The sequence below is a fragment of the Propithecus coquereli genome, unplaced genomic scaffold, assembly GCF_000956105.1.
Source record: "Propithecus coquereli isolate 6110/MARCELLA unplaced genomic scaffold, Pcoq_1.0 Scaffold66, whole genome shotgun sequence".
Taxonomy (NCBI): domain Eukaryota; kingdom Metazoa; phylum Chordata; class Mammalia; order Primates; family Indriidae; genus Propithecus; species Propithecus coquereli.
In genome coordinates, this window is record NW_012152618.1 from 7,422,641 (window position 1) to 7,438,924 (window position 16,284).

Consider the following 16,284-nt stretch of genomic DNA (forward strand, 5'->3'; position numbering starts at 1 on the left):
TTCCATCTAATCATAATATAAGCGTATGAAACATTATGAAGAGGAAGAAGATGGAAGAAGGCTGAAGGCCTAGTCGAGGTTACAGTGCCGTGTGTAGAGCAGGGACCCTGGAATGTCTCTGGACGCCAATGCAAGTTGTTTGTCTACGCTGTGCCTCAGTTTCCTCCTCCGTTTATGAGGTGCTATCGCAGCACCTATTTCTTTGAGTTGTAATGAACACCTTCATTAATTCTTGTATCGCTTTTACAGCAGAGCCTGACGAGAGTAATCACTGAGTTCACAGTTCTTACTTCCAATCTAACCCAAGCCCCACTAGTGTGTGGGAGGGAATGTTCTCTCAGGTCCTTGTGGTCTGATGCCTGATATTTCACACAAGTGCACCAACCCACATTCTTACCTGTGAGAGGCTGGTGCATTCTTCACATTCCCAGCACGAGGGACCCACTAGTCCTGTTCTCCTCGGGACCTTCCCAGCTGTGCAGGAGTCACTGTGTCACGCCCAGCACAGTGACTTACGTCACAGGCTGCTTGGCTGGTCACGTGGCCCCTGATTAAGAGTCAGACCGTAGGGGATGTGAACTCTGACTCGGTCCCAAGTACCAATGCAATGTTTGCCAAGTGACTCTATGTGTCTTTGAGCTTCTCTTTCCTCACTTTTCAATAGGGGATTATCAATGCCATGGAGATGGGAGGTTGAGAATCAAAGTTGTAGCAATCCCCACATAGAACCTGGTACTGGGGACACTTTTGTCCCTGGGATGGGCCCTGCCTCCTCCCCTGTGGGCAGTGACCACAGCAGCGTGTCCAGCTTCCCACTGAGGCCGGCGTGTGTGTCTTTTCTCAGAGTGTGAGGAGTGCAGGGACGTTCTGGAGGCCGTGCTGGGGGAGAGGCTGGATGTCCGGGAGGAGGAGCGCGCAGAGACACCAACCCTGGAGGACAAGCTCAGGTAAGGGGGCTGTGTGCAGGGCAGGCAGGTGGGAAGTGTGAGTCTCTGAAGTGGGGCAGCTCAGCTTATTTATGTCACATAGCATCTCTCTGTTGCACATACTTTGACTAATTCAGTTTTGTTAATTCAGGCCCTTGGGTGGCAAAATTTAAAGTAAGCTAGCTAATTTATTATATCTCTGTCAAACCTATACTCGTTTGAGGCAACTTTAATCAAAGCAAGCCACAAGAAATGTAAGGTATACCCTTTTCAGTACTTTTATTAATAACAGCCAGAGCCTTTAGTGTTGGTATCACACTTTAATTCCAAAGTCAACATAAAAATTCAATACATGTACTTAAGTTGAAAAGTGTTAGTGAAATAGGAGCTTAGCTTTGCTTTTCCAAACATGTTTCCAAAAGATTTATTTTATTTTAAAACACACACAGTGTTGGATACAAACGCCTTTTAACCATCGCGGTGGGGAAGATCACACTGACTGCTGACAATGGTCACCTCTTCCTCGCTACTAAGTCCGCTGTTCTCAAAGTCTTATGAAGTATGAGAAGATGTGTCTCTTCCTTTACTTCAAAGAGTCCTTTGATGAGAGCAATTATGTGACCAAATTTTCCATAACTAGTTGGTGATTATTAAAGTTTTGCAGTGGTTGGTTTTCCTATAGGCGTCTTACCACCTAAGAAAAAAAGAGAGACAGCTCATGAAATGATGTTGATTTTGCCCTTCCTCATCCGACTGTTCCTTAAGCCACCACCCAAGACAGACACCTCACACTTGTATAGAGCTTTACATGTGCAGCAACCAACAAGGATGTCAGCCCACTCTGCAGAAGTGGCGCAAGAGGTGAGCGTGTGGCCGGTGCCACAGGGCCAGAGCCAGGAGCTGAACCCCATCGTGTCTTCTGAACTTCAAGTTCAGTATGTTCTGGTATGTTCACACTCACGTTACATCTGCTTCCTGTGATTAGGAAACTGATTCTGTCACCCTCACAGAATGATGGGTTTTGGGGGTTGTCTTAGCTATATATCCTCTTACCAAATTTGAAACAGAGTTTCAACGTTGCATATTCTGAGAGTTTCAGATATGATATGAATGGGAGACTGGGATTACAACCTACATTTTCTTCCACACGATCTGGTACTTGCATCTTCCCCATCCATGGCAACTAGTCCATTGCCCTTCTAGCCTTTTTCTTCAACTGTTCTCCTTTGTCCATGTGCCCTGTCCTAGTCTTCACTTAATCCCAATAGACAGATTAAGATCAGGTAGAAAAATACTTGTACGAAGATCCACTCAAGGATATCTGCTTATTCGATATAATCAACAGATAATTATTTTTTCAACACCCTCCTCGAACTGCCCCATTAATGCTATGAGAAGTGTTCTGGACCTCCACTGAGCATTGTCTCTCTCTGTTATGTCAACACTCTTGACTCTCACTACGTACCATAAACCAACGGCCCTGCCTTTTTTGGGTGGGACTATTTCTTTATAACTGACAGGATCTAGAGAAAAGTAAGCATGGGGTTATTCTCCCAAGGATGCGCTAGTTCTGAGTTCAGAAAGTTTATGTGATATGGACACTGACCCCAATCTCTCACATGGAAAAGAAGGGAACCAAGAATTGAGAAGGATGGCATGAATCAAAGGACAAAAATGAGAGATAGTCTCACCAAGACTAGGACGTGAAGGGTCTGGATTTCTGACTCAGACTGGTTACGTTAGGAACTGAATCTTTATGTTGTGGAAGACTGCCTACTTTATGCTTGCTGTGTTTTCTTTGTTAGTTTTCTCTGAACTTTCTCTTTAGTGTCCTTGAGAAAATTCTAGATTATATAAGTAGTTGCCTGTTTATATCAGAACTCCACTACTATTCATTTTGATAAAGTATTTGGTGCCACAGTATACTTTTTTGTTTTAATATATATTGATAAATACAAGGCGAAAACTCATCATATCTCATTAAACTGCACTTACCAAGCATTTCTTCTAATTTGGTTACGGTGGGTTCATTCACATTAAATACACAGTCATTATTTCTAGGAGAAAAGAATTAATAAGCTTTGTTATTACATAATCTATGGGGAAAAGACAACTTTCATTATTATATTTTGCTGCTGATCATAGATACTGCAAGAGTACTTTTCAACAGTCTCCCTTGAGGCCAGTCTTATGCAGTTCAAAGACCTCTTGTTCCTGTCCTACCTCCTGGCTTCCTGTTTCATCTGTGGACCACATAAGAGACATAATTGTGAGAGTTTACATCTTAAGCTTTATTATTGTTAATTTGTTTACTTAGAAGAATAAATATCTATGTATCTATACATATGTACAGTCATATGTGTCATATATATGTAATGTATATGTATGTGTACATACAGGCTACACTCCTCCAAAAATCTTTCTTGTAATTAATCTATATATTTCAATATTAGGTCAAATACTGGCCTAGAGTACTTTCTTTCTGCACTTCAACTGCATTTTTATTCATAACCACAAAAAATTTTCAGGGTAAGTCATATTGACTTAACTAATTAGGGGATGGATAAGTAAAGTATTAGGTCATTAAATGTGAAATGTCCGATTTCAAATCAAAAGTGTAGTTTATTATATCTCAAACAAGAAGCAGTACAATAATCAAAGTATGCACCTAAACTATCAACACAGTTTTAACATCTTCACAGTAGCTTGTTTATGCCAGCAGCAAAGAGGCCAAGAGAGCAAGTGGCGATGAAATGGTGAAAGGCATTTTCCACAGCTTGTTGAGAACTGAATATTTTTCCTTACAAGAAGTGGTCCAAAGCCTGGAAGAAGTGGTAGTCAGTTGGTGCAAGGTCTGGTGAATACGGTGGATGACAGAGAGTTTCCAAGTCCAGCCTCTGTAGTTTGAGCAGTGTTGTTTGTGTGACATGTGGTCCAGTGTTATCTTGCGAGAGGACTGGCCTGTCTCTGTTGACCAATTTTGGCTGCTTAATCACAAGCATCCTCATCATTTCATCCAACTGGTTGCAGCAGACATCCACTGTGATCGATTGACCAGGTTTCATGAAACTGTAGTGGATAATACCAGTGTTGGACCACCAAACAGACACCATTAGCTTTTTTTGATGAATATTCAGTTTTGAACTGTTGTTTTGGCACTTCATCTTTATCCAACTGTTGTGCCAAACGCTTGCGATTATCAAAAAGGATCCATTTTTCATCACACATAAAAATATGGTATAGAAATGGTTCAGCTTTATGTCGTGACAGCAAAGAAAGACAAGCTTCGAGACAATTTCTCTTCTGATGCTCATTTAATTCATGCAGAACCCATGTATCCAGCTTCTTTACCTTGCTGATTTGTTTCAAACGGTCCAATATTGTTGGAATAGTAATGTCAAACCTTGCTGCTGATTCACACGTAGGTTGAGATGGATTCGCCTCCACTAGGACTTTCAGCTCATCATTATCCACCTTGGTCTCAGATTGCCCCGTGGCTCATTTCCAAGATTAAAATCACCAGAACGAAATTTCTCAAACCATCAACATACTGTGTGTTGGTTAGCCACATCCTTCCCAAACACTTTGTTGATATTTCGAGCTATCTGCGCTGCATTGGTTCCACAGAGGAACTCATTATTCGAAAATAACACAAATTTTTAACTTATCCATGGTTTCACAAAAACTGCTCTAAAAAAAGTTTGAAAGATAATCACAAGCCAAAACGTGCATTTGAAAGACACAATAAACATAAAACAAGACATGTCAAAGTGAAATGTCAGAAATATCAACAGTCAAACTTAGTATTTAAAGAAATTGGACATTTCATACTTAATAACTTAATACTTAATAACCTAACACAATATAAAGCTAGTAAACTGTGATCTACTAAGATCATACATTTTTGTGTCTCTGGAATTTGTGCTCAAATGTCATTCCTGTCCTTGCCCATTTAGCACCCATGGGATCTCATCGACTACTTACACCTTGTTTTTCTCCACCACACCAAGCCTCACAAAAGCTGCTAAGGCATTTTTCTGCACATCAGAAGATAATACGTCATAACACTGAGAGGCACCTACAATAGAGGGTGAGGAAGAGTCCGAGTTAGCGGACCACTGTTTTGTTCTCAACTAAAACAAATCACCGCCCACAGAGCTATGACTGACCTTGATCGAGAAGTTGGCCTGTGTATTTTCTGACTGCAGCCAAGTACTGCTTCTCACTGAAGTGGTCCTCTTCTTCACTCAAGAGGTATTTGCAAATTATCTGATTTTATAACGGAAGATAAGGGGAACAGAAAAAGGGTAGCCGAATACAACAGAACTGTAAATAACTTTCCATTGCCCCTTTTAAGAGAATGATATATTAGAGCTGCCTAAAAACTCTCCAAACCTGGAGCAGAGAAAAGCTGAAGAATTTTTAGGACATCACTTTCAAGCTTATATTACTTTTTATAATTAGAAAAAGGGAATTTGAAAAAATATTGATATTTATTAAAGTATAATTTTTCATATTAATATTAATAGGTTGCAAGTTAATTACCATCAGCTTATGCTACTCAGGAAGAGAGGGGACAGATTTTTATAATTTTGTTTTTTTCTCTAAATACACCTTACAAAGTGCCAGGCCTTAAAATACTTGATGATTTCTACTGTAGGAAGGTGATTAAAGGTAGAACTAACACCTATCAGATGCTCACTAAGTGCTAGGCTTTGTGCAAGGGAGGCTGGCATGGGTCATTTCATGGCCCACAAACCCCACTCTGCCAGGAAGTCGGTCCTGGTGCCAGAGGCCGGTGTGCATGTAAACAGAGCTGAGAGTCACAGAATCCTCTTGTGTCAAATATGTGCAGGCCTCTCCTATGGTTTACGTTTAAAACTCCCTCTCCCTCTGAATCTTGGCACAATTCCTGCTGGGCATGTAACCATCTCCTTTCTCTAACCACTCCTAAGAGCTCTGACAAACTCAGATACTTTCACTTGAACTTTTTCTTTTCCTTATAATATTAGCATTTAGCAATATAAATAACTGACTTTTTGTATCATTCAAGTCTTGCCTTTACTGAGTGCCTACTATATTAATATATCAAACACCTTGCTATATACTGTGAACAAAAGACATAAGATACAGTATGACAATGTCTGGGTGTAACTGCGGTCACATAAATACTGTGCTTATGGCATCACTAAGCTGTCACCCTCTTGGGTCTTTAATGGACCAAGCTTCCCCCTATATGCATGGAGCATTTCATCCCTCACTGGAGAGGTGAAATCATTCATCATATTAATCAGTCTCTAGTTCTACATTTGCCTGGGGAAGACACCTGTCCTTCAGATTAGAAATAAGCAGACTGAGAAAGTCTTATTATATTTGACATGGGAAACATGAAGAAGAATGCCGAATTTACATACCTGATAACATTCCACAAAAGGCTTAAAGAGTCCTGTTAAAAATTCTAACACGGTATTTCCTTTCTCTGTAATTAGAATGTCCCTCGTAGTCACTTGTATGGCCTCACTTTTACAAAGCAGGTAACAGCCTTCTTCGAAGTCCTGGAAGGGGAAGGGAAAGCCATAAGGCACTCGCTCATTTAGGTTAATGTGTGCAATGCTGATCACAATGTATGCAGCCACGTGTTGTTCTCTGAACGACATCTCAGAGAACACCAGCTACTTCCACAGCCCCTCCCAGAACAATTCTGGTTGTTAGACAGTAGCCAGAGAAGCATCTGTTCTAACATTCAAAATGTTGAACCTCAAACACAAAAAATTCATAAGCTTTAGAAATCATGACCTGGGTGATGAATTTTCTTTCACTTTGCACGGCCACATTCCTTAATTTAAACAGGAAGCACATACGGCAACTCTTAAAAATACTTAGAATTACCCTTGTACTTAAAAACCTCTAACACCCCTGCTCCTACTCCCTACAGAATAAAACCTGTTCTCCTTAGCATAGCATACAAACACTTAACAACCCCGTCTCATCTATTCTGCCACTCCCTGTCCCAACCAAACAGCAGCCCGGCTCTGGGAGCCTGGCGATTCCTCAGCTGTCTACACCATGAAGCAAGACCATCACTCATTACTCTCAAAACAAAAGGCATTTGCCTGGCTGACTCACTCCAAGAAGCTGGTAACAGGAAAATGAGTGCTGGTTTTTTAAAGTTTACTAAAACAGAGTTAGTTTATTTATAGTGGCCTCACTAATGGTTCAAAGAATGACCTTCCTCTCACCAAATAATCCTAAATCATTAATTAAACTTGACCTGGGTTTAAACTAGAGTCTGCTAAACTGTGAGTGTCCCAGTTTTCTCTGCCCCGCTTCACCTTGAAGAAAGAGACGACACATTGCCTGCGACCCGTCTGTGAATTCACACCTAGTGTTTCCAGAACTCACACTGCGAGCATACTTGCTCTTTGTTGTAAGGACTTTACCTTTAGCATGTTTCCTGGAAGGAAGATGAACTCATCTGAAAAAACATCGCGTAGGAAACAAAAGCAACTGTAGACATCCTCTGGAAATAAATTCATTACATAAAATTACAATATTGCTTTTTAAACTTTTGGGGAGTACCAGGAAGTCCATGATATGCCCAAATGCAGTATTTCAAAGGCATGTTTTTATTCATATAACGGGGATAGGAATTAAGTCCCCTAAAAGAAGCTAAAATCGATCCAAATTTTACTTACAAAGCAAACTACAGTCTAGCATAGTTTTTAAATGATTAAATCTAAATTACAACCAGGCCCGTAATCAGCCAGTCTGGTAATGAGCAAGACACCATGGTCATTAGAAGCCGGGGTACTTTACTTTCCCCTACCCCATTGTTCCCTAGTAGAGAAGGAACTGATTTCTTAATTTCCCTCTATATTCATATTTCCTGTATCTTTAGCATTTTTCCTTAGACTCAACTGTGGAGCTTTGAAAAGCTAAGACCAAAACACTACTGGCTTGCCCATACCCCAGAACAAGGGAAGAAGAACCTCTGGGGTGAGGCTCGCCCTGTCCCCTCACATCCCCCATAGTTCTAACACGTGGCCTGGGCAGAAACCCCTGGCCTTGACTACTCCTGTGAACAAGAACGGTGTCTTACTCATTTTTACATTCCTCGATGCGACCAGAATGCTACTGTGCATCTAGTAAGTACTCATACACTGCTGGATGGCTTACCCACCCCATCGGCCTCTGCCGGATCAGGGAACTGTTACAGCAGAAACAGAGTATCAGACCAGGAAGTGGAGAACTGTGCTCAAATGCCAGATCCTTCTCTGAGTAACTATGTAACTTTGTAGGCCTAAATTTCCTTATTTATAAAAGGAGAGGTTTAGATTAGATGATTTCTAGGCCCTTCGAATTCCAAAATTCTAAGCAGATGGCCATGCATTTAGGAAACAAAGCTAATTTCTTCTGAGTGTACAGGCCTACTCCTTACTGGGTTGCACAGATGTGGCTGAAGGTTACAAGGCTTCAAAGGTTGCTCCCTACATGGAATGGAATAGAATGGCCGGGCCTCTTCTAAAATTCAAGATCACATTCCTGAAAGTTACCTTTCCTGAACCCAGGTGTCATCTGCAATGCTATAGCTACTAAGGAAGGACGGACAAAAACGTTGAGCAACTGGTTCCTATAAGCTGAGCACATGAGGAGAGTGATGTGCTGGAAAATAAGTCCATCGACCACTTCTGAGTCTCCAGAGTCCACTCTCAGAATCACCTGGTCTCTGACAATGCTGGCGATGTTGGAATGCAGAAGAATGTGGGACTGCACAATTTCTTCAGCAGGTTTGTTATCTACACACAAAGACAAGTCATTCAAATGAGACAGGTCACTGCAGGAATCTTAGGCCTTGTATGCTTAATGCTAGAAACTTGACAGACATTTATTTTCAAGTGTCAGGTTTTAGTCTCTACCAATTGAGGTAACAATATCACATGGAAGAAAATCTTAAAAGTACTATTTGATAAATCAAATCCCTGTCTAAGAACATGTAACATACTTTTTTATCTACCCCAAATCTGTCAGCCATTCTGAAATGCCCGTAAGTTTCTGCTCTGAAAATCAACACTTCCTCTGTCTACTGTGGGAACCAAGGGTATCCAGAGTTTTGTAATAGCAAGTTCCATGAACTGGAAAATCACATGCATGTGAATGCAACAATACTAAGACAAAAGGCCCATGATTAGCGTTAAGAGCACGTTAACACTGCAGTCCCCAGCCCCCGGTACTGTTCCACAACCTATTAGGAACTGGGCCACACAGCAGGAAATGAGCTAAAGCTTTATCTGTATCTACAGCTGCTCTCCTTCACTCGCCATCCCCAGCCCCTCCCCAGGCCGTGGAAAAATTGTCTTCCATGAAACCAGTCGCTGGTGCCAAAGAGGCTGGGGACTGCTGCATTAAGCCATACTTCGCACACGCACACACATACTTCACACACACAGCCTGCTGAAACCTAGAACAAGGTGGCAAGAATATCACCTTGCAGGTGGACCAAAGGGCAACCCAAAGAGGCACAGTCCTACCATCGGGCCGCCATGAGCACAGAGGGCTGCCGAAGAGATTCCCTGTTTTCCCACATCAAAGATAACCAAAGAAGCAGTCCCATAACAGTTCCTGACACTATCACCTGACACGACATTGGCCTGCAGAGAGCCATGCAGCTAGAAATACAGAAGCATAATGAAGAGATGGCGATATTTAACAAATATTCTCAGCATGGAGAATCAGTAACATGTTGTACGTTAGGAATGATATTTAGTCACCCACTCTATTACCGTCACTTGGATACAAACCCTCACTTTATTATAGTAACAAGAGTTACTGTAGTGCCTGAACAGATACTCTTTGTTATGGATTAGTCACATATTTATCCCATCTTGAAAAAGCAAAACACTTTAGAAAGACAGGTACCTATGTTTTCATATGTTCCTAGGCCAAAAGGTGATGGGTTTAGCACTTTACCTACTCCTCCCTCACGACATCCAACACTTGCTACCGTGTATCAGAACTAACAAGTCCTTTGCCTCCTACCAGACCTTCACAGGACTGAGAACAGATGTCTGATTCATTTCTTTCCCTCTTGGTGAATGGCATGCGAATGACTGGCACTTCTGTCAGTGATTCCTCCTTGACACCTTGTGGCTGGGCCATGAGCACTGCCACTGCCACGGCCCAAGCCTCTTCGCTTCTCATCTGGGCACGGCAGCCTCCCACCTCGACTCCCTTCCTCCAGTCTCTCCCCACTGGGGTCCACCTTAAAACTGATACCAGCTTGTTTCCTAAAAGCCGATCTGCAATACTTCCCTGCTTAAAGTCTGTAAGTGCTTCCACTAACCTAGAGGTCTCAGTCCTGAGCCCCGAGGCCCGCGGGCCTGTATGATCAGCCGTCTTCACACCCTCATCTTCCGTCGCTCCCTCACCCGCAGCCACCATTCTAGCGTCACCAGTGAATCCTCAGTGCCTGGCCCATCCTGCATTTCCTCATCCCTGCCTTGCAAGGCTCCTCTCCCTGTCTTCCTGCAGAGCTCCTACTTTTCTGTCAAGATCGGCTCAAAGGTCACATCTATGAAATCTTCCTGATTCCACAGTATGGCCTTTCCTCCACAGAATGCTCAGGAACCCTCCAGAGCGCACGCGTAGCTCCCTGTCTCTACTTCACTGCACCCTTGTTACTAGCGTACATATCACCCACCCACCCCTGCTTTCTACAAACCAGGAGAACCTCCAGGACAGGGATCTACCTTGTTCACTTTGTATCCTGGTAGTACCCAGCACCAATGAGGTACTCAACATAGGACTGATGAGTGAATAATAGTACGTACCTGACGATAAGTAATTATCTGGTCTTGAAAGGATTGCATTTCTAACTCTACTCTGTACGATTTTAAACCAAATAGATTAAAAACAACTTAAGCTAAGTACTGTCATATATATCCTGAATGCCCAGCATAGTATTCATAACTCCAATGAGGTTTTTACATAGTTTTTATCACAGAATTGCATAAAGTTCTACAAGACCCAGTCTTTAATCCTTACAATTCAGTGAGACCAATGGGTTGCAAACATAGTGTGGTTTAAAGAGGTGGTGTGGAGGGAAGGAGTTGTGGACTACAACAGGATTTGTAACTTCATTCTCCACTCTGCTAGCTGCCAAGGAGATGGTATTCTAGTCCTCAAGATACTCAGAGTCTTGTAGGGGGAAATGACATGTAAACAACTATTCTCAAATAATTAATATGCTGTGTTTAATGTCCTATAGTGATAAAAACAGATTAGGTGTTCTTCCTCTCTCTGAGCAATGCTTTGCCGAAAGTCTTCTAAAGGTTTCTCAGGTCCACGCTACAACTTTGCAACAAGCATTCTCACCACCTACGTCTCACCTACATACCGGGCCAAATGAGAAACCCTCCGAACACCTGGGTTAAGCCTTTCAGCCATAAAGTCTTTTCCACCAGAGCATCAAAGTCCATGGATGGCCGGTTCTGAAGTAGAACAGCAACTATTAGGGACCAGGGGCTCAAAACCAGGTTCTGAATTTGCAGAAGCTGCATTTTGTAGGCAACTTCAGTGACAAAGGCATGCATGTCCGCGGATTGTTTCTGAGGAATGTATCTAAAAGGAAGAGCACAGAACAACAAATTACAGTTCTGCCACCTAACAAATGGGAATGGGAGAGAAGATCAACCCTTTAGAAGACGTCTCATACTTTCTGCCAACCAAATTCTCTCAGGTCATGCGCAAGAGGCATTCCTTTGTTTTATTATAGTGTAACCTACCCGTACATTTCCAGGGTATGCTCTTGAGAGGTGATATCAAAAAATACTCAAAGTCCTATTATTCCCAGTTGCAGACAAAAAACTTCTGTTGCTTTATAAATAGGATACATCACTTCAGCGAAAACTGATGCCTCCCCCAGTAGACTGAATTATTGTCTTTTCAGAATCCACAGCACATTGAACATATCTCTATTGTAGACATGCTTATCAGATCACACAGTAACTGTTTACATCTATACTGGATAGGCTGTCCAGTTTGCCTGACTTCATGTACAGATCACGAAACTTTGAATCGTACGATTAGGCCTACACAGAGCTGGTTGGAGCAGAGATACACATATGACCTAAAAGTAGCCACATAATAAGGTAGCTTAATGTGAAAGCTGTAGCCAATAAGCGTGCCTATACTAGACAATAACTGGCCAACCCAACTTGAGATCTAAAGAGAGAAAGCCTGTGGCAGCAAAAAGCTAACATCTGCTTCTGCAATGACTAATGTAGCTGCTGGGGAACTGCTGAAGCTACAGATAAATTATAAATGATCTTGCAGGCATCTGAGGCCTGGCTGTGCAGGCAAATGGTTTGTCTCCTTTACCCATCCAGGTATACCCAAATGTGTATCTATACCCTGCATCCTGAAAGAACCTAACACATTTTCTTGTCCATAAAACTACAACCTTCTTGAGAATAGAGACTTGCTGCCATTCATTATTATTATGCAATCCTTTCTAGAATCAAAAATAATATTTAGTACCTACTTTGGCTGGCCTACCAATAGTGCTCAACAATTCCTGTACATATACAAGAATCACAATTCATGCTTTCAGATTTTAATCCTTACGATAGTTACTAAAACATAGGCCTTGCACCTTGGAACCAAGTTATATGGGCTCCGATTCATCCTCCCAGCTGCCAGAGATCGAAGTGACACAGGGTCTCCAAAGTATACATGGATGCTTCCAAAATTTTCAGAGAGAATCCTCCTGGCTTTCAACAGCCCCTAATAGTATCGTAACGGTGGAAATGGAAACAAAAAGGAGTACATTAGTTGAAATTAGTTGATGTGCAAGTTAGCATATTCTCTGAATTCAAATAAAATTAAGTCTGGCTATCCTTTACGTACACTTGTAGATTCTTTTGGCTTAGGAACCCCTAGAAGCTCATATACATAAAGAGTTTCTTCCAATATCTTATCATAACTGATGCTAATTGGAACAAAGTAGGTATCAAAAACTTCTCTTTTAAAAAATGGCTCCATCACAATATTCAGAAGACCTGTAAACATAGGGAGAAATGTTTTATCGTACATATTGAAGAACAGAGCAACCCTGGGCACCTACACAGGAAGACACTAAAAGTATACATTATACACTAAGCCCATAAATATAAACAGTTAAACAATTATACTTACGAAGAAAATATATCTTGTTAAAAAAAAAGGTGTCAAGTTCTGTGTAGCAGCTATGATGACACCATACCTAAAGGATTTGGGTTTGTATTTTTCCTTCTAATCTGTAGCGACCTACCAAATTTAGGAGTCAATGTCTTGGCAGAGCGGCTTCTTGTCCCTTCGAGGAAAAATTCAACAGGAGCATAACCATTCTTTAAAGAGAAAACACAAAAAAACAAAACAAAATACGAAACCCATTGCCTACTCTCACAATGATGAATGCTTCTTTTGATTCCTTTTCCCAAGCCCCCCTCCCAGCTTCCTGAACAAATACTGCTTATGCTGAAACTTAAATAAGAGAGTCACACAGATTAAACACATTACTGAGCTTATGAACATTCCTTCAAGGGAAAAAAATGGCTAACTGGTCAATTCAGAAGTTAAGAATCTAAATAAGCAAACATCAATGAAACGAAAAGTATAGCTTGAAAGTACTTGGTAATTATTTGCATTTACCCGTAACATAGTTTTTACATATTCAGAGAATACAGCCCAGTAGAGTTTATTGCCACCAAAGGTACGCCGCATGAAAAAGGCACCCGACATTCGTAGCAGCTCACCAACCATTTTCATTCCCAGGAAGTCTAAAAAATAAAAGAGGGGTTAATATTTATTTGTACATCTTGGAACTTTCTTTTTTTTTTTTTTTTTTTTTTTTGAGACAGAGTCTCACTCTGTTGCCCTGGCTAGAGTGAGTGCCATGGCGTTAGCCTAGCTCACAGCAACCTCAAACTCCTGGGCTCAAGTGATCCTTCTGCCTCAGCCTCCCGAGTAGCTGGGACTACAGGCATGTGCCACCATGCCCGAATAATTTTTTCTGTGTATTTTTAGTTGTCCGATTAATTTCTTTCTATTTTTAGTAGAGACGGGGTCTTGCTCTTGCTCAGGCTGGTTTCGAACTCCTGAGCTCAAACAATCGGCCCGCCTTGGCCTCCCAGAGTGCTAGGATTACAGGCGTGAGCCACCGCGCCCGGCCACATCTTGGAACTTTCTATAAAGAGCTAAACTCAGAGACTATGAAGACAGATTTCGTGTATGTGAAATATCCCTATGATGTTAATAATTATACCTTCTGAGATTAAAATCTTTAAGAGACACCTAATAGAATTATGAAGAAGAGATTCTGTGAGCTGGGTGCTCACTGGGAGGTTACCTTGTGCCACTCTGTGCACTACTGTATTTACCACCAGACCAGCTAGAGACCAGGGACAACAGTAGAGCAATGTGACAACTTAACAACATCATGGTGTCAATTTCTTTAGCCCCAGCCCTGCTTAACTTGACAACAGACCAACATGCGTCCTTCATGCCCTGGACAGCAAACCAATCCAGCTCTCGTCCTTTTCCCATCAAGTAAAAATATCATCCTACTTTTAGTGGAAGAGATTAAACAAAGCAAGTCTGGTATGAGAGGAAGAGTTCTACCAGCAGTTTTAAAACAGTCCTTACCTTCATTTTCCCTAATTTTCAAAGGACTTTCTCACATGTCTATTTAGATGAAAATGCTTTTAAAGTGCTTAAGTCTCTGGCAGTTTTTACCTTACTATTTACTACATTTATTGACAAAGGTGTACACTTAAATCCCAGCTTTCCTGGCTACCCTGAAAGGGAGTTGATAAAGAATTTACTTGCTTTAGCAATCCTTCTTTTAAGAATCTATCTTATAGAAATAAAAGCACTGTTATAAAATATATTGCAACACTGTTTGTAACAGCAAAACTATTAAATTATGATGTCCAAACTATTAAAATTACAAACTATTAAATATAATATAATATTACAAACTATTAAAAATAATGTTAGACGTGAAGTTGGACCCTTACCTTATACCATACACAAAAGTTAACTCAGTGGATCAAAGACCTAAATGTAAGACCTGAAACTATTAATATAAAACTCAATAAGCACAAAAAGAGATGCCCAGTATCACTAATCGCTAGGGAAATGCACACCAAAACTACGACGAGATGCCACTTCACACCCATTAGAATGATTATTATTAAATAAAGAGAACTGATAAAATAACAAGTGTTGGCAAGGATGCGGAGAAAGTGGAACTCTTGTGCACTGTTGGTGGGAATGTAAAATGGTGCAACTGCTGTGGAAAACAGTATGGTAGTTCCTCAGAAAATTAAAAGTAAAATTACCACATGACCCAGCAATTCTATTTCTTGGTATACATCTAAACAAATTGAAAGCGGGGTCTTGAACAGATATGTTTTTCCAACTTTAAAAAGAAATTTCTGATATTCGCTACAACATAGATGAACCTTGAGGACATTATGCTAAGTCAAATACAGCACATATTGCACAATACAGTCACAAAAGGACAAATACTCCGTGATTCCACTTATATGAAGTATCTAGAGTAGTTAAATTCATAGAGACAGAAAGTAGGATGGTGGTTGCCACGGCTGAGGGAGGGTAGAACGGAGTGTGTGTTTAATGGGTACCATTTCAGCTTTGTAAGATGAAAGCGTTCTGGAGTTGGATGGTGGTGATGGCAGCACAACACTGGGAATATAAGTAATGCCACTGAACTGTACATTTAAAGATGGCCGAGATGGTACACTTTATGTTATGTGTATTTTATCACAATTAAAAATACATTAAAAATCTTAGATTTATTTACTGTCTGGATAGATAGCCATCAATATATTATCAACTAAAAAAAGGAAAAGGCAGGTAATACATGTAGGTAGTATAGTCTCGTTTTTCAAACCCAAATCAAGGAGTCCCACGTGCATAAACGTCTGTGTACATCGTCTAGGGAAGGTCAAGCGGCATAGAAGGACAGGCCGTCTGCATCATCTTCTTCAAATACCTCAGTATTGCTGGAATCACGCCAGCGAACACTCTAATTTTTATAGTTAAAAAAAGTAGAGAAACAATATTTACCCATTCCTGCTGCTATAACTGGCACAGGTAAATCATAGTTGTATAAAAGAAAAGACAACATCAGGAAGTCAATGTAACTTCGATGACTAGGCAGTAGAACAACGGGATGCTCCTGGATGGCTCGTTGTAGCTTGAAAATAAATGTTACATTTTAAAAAATTTCAGTTTTCATGTAATTAAAATCATATCTCAAATCAGAAAATGGAAAAAGAAGTCTATGTACAGAGGG

The 16,284-nt window shown here is 41.0% G+C and overlaps 1 protein-coding gene across 1 annotated transcript in view; it reads right to left on the reverse strand.

Moving 5' to 3' along the window:
• Window positions 1-1,325: 1,325 nt before the first annotated feature.
• GNPAT (glyceronephosphate O-acyltransferase) overlaps window positions 1,326-16,284 on the reverse strand; it is a 33,235-nt gene continuing 18,276 nt past the window's right edge. Inside the window, exons 4-16 of the mRNA XM_012660291.1 lie at window positions 16,056-16,185; window positions 13,614-13,741; window positions 13,234-13,309; window positions 12,831-12,982; window positions 12,577-12,707; window positions 11,320-11,543; window positions 8,480-8,722; window positions 7,367-7,446; window positions 6,341-6,481; window positions 5,096-5,195; window positions 4,911-5,004; window positions 2,922-2,983; window positions 1,326-1,620 (exon numbers count right to left, since the gene is read on the reverse strand). Coding sequence (XP_012515745.1) covers window positions 1,577-1,620; window positions 2,922-2,983; window positions 4,911-5,004; window positions 5,096-5,195; window positions 6,341-6,481; window positions 7,367-7,446; window positions 8,480-8,722; window positions 11,320-11,543; window positions 12,577-12,707; window positions 12,831-12,982; window positions 13,234-13,309; window positions 13,614-13,741; window positions 16,056-16,185 — 1,605 coding nt within the window. The 3' untranslated portion in view covers window positions 1,326-1,576. The remainder of the gene's footprint in view (window positions 1,621-2,921; window positions 2,984-4,910; window positions 5,005-5,095; window positions 5,196-6,340; window positions 6,482-7,366; window positions 7,447-8,479; window positions 8,723-11,319; window positions 11,544-12,576; window positions 12,708-12,830; window positions 12,983-13,233; window positions 13,310-13,613; window positions 13,742-16,055; window positions 16,186-16,284) is intronic.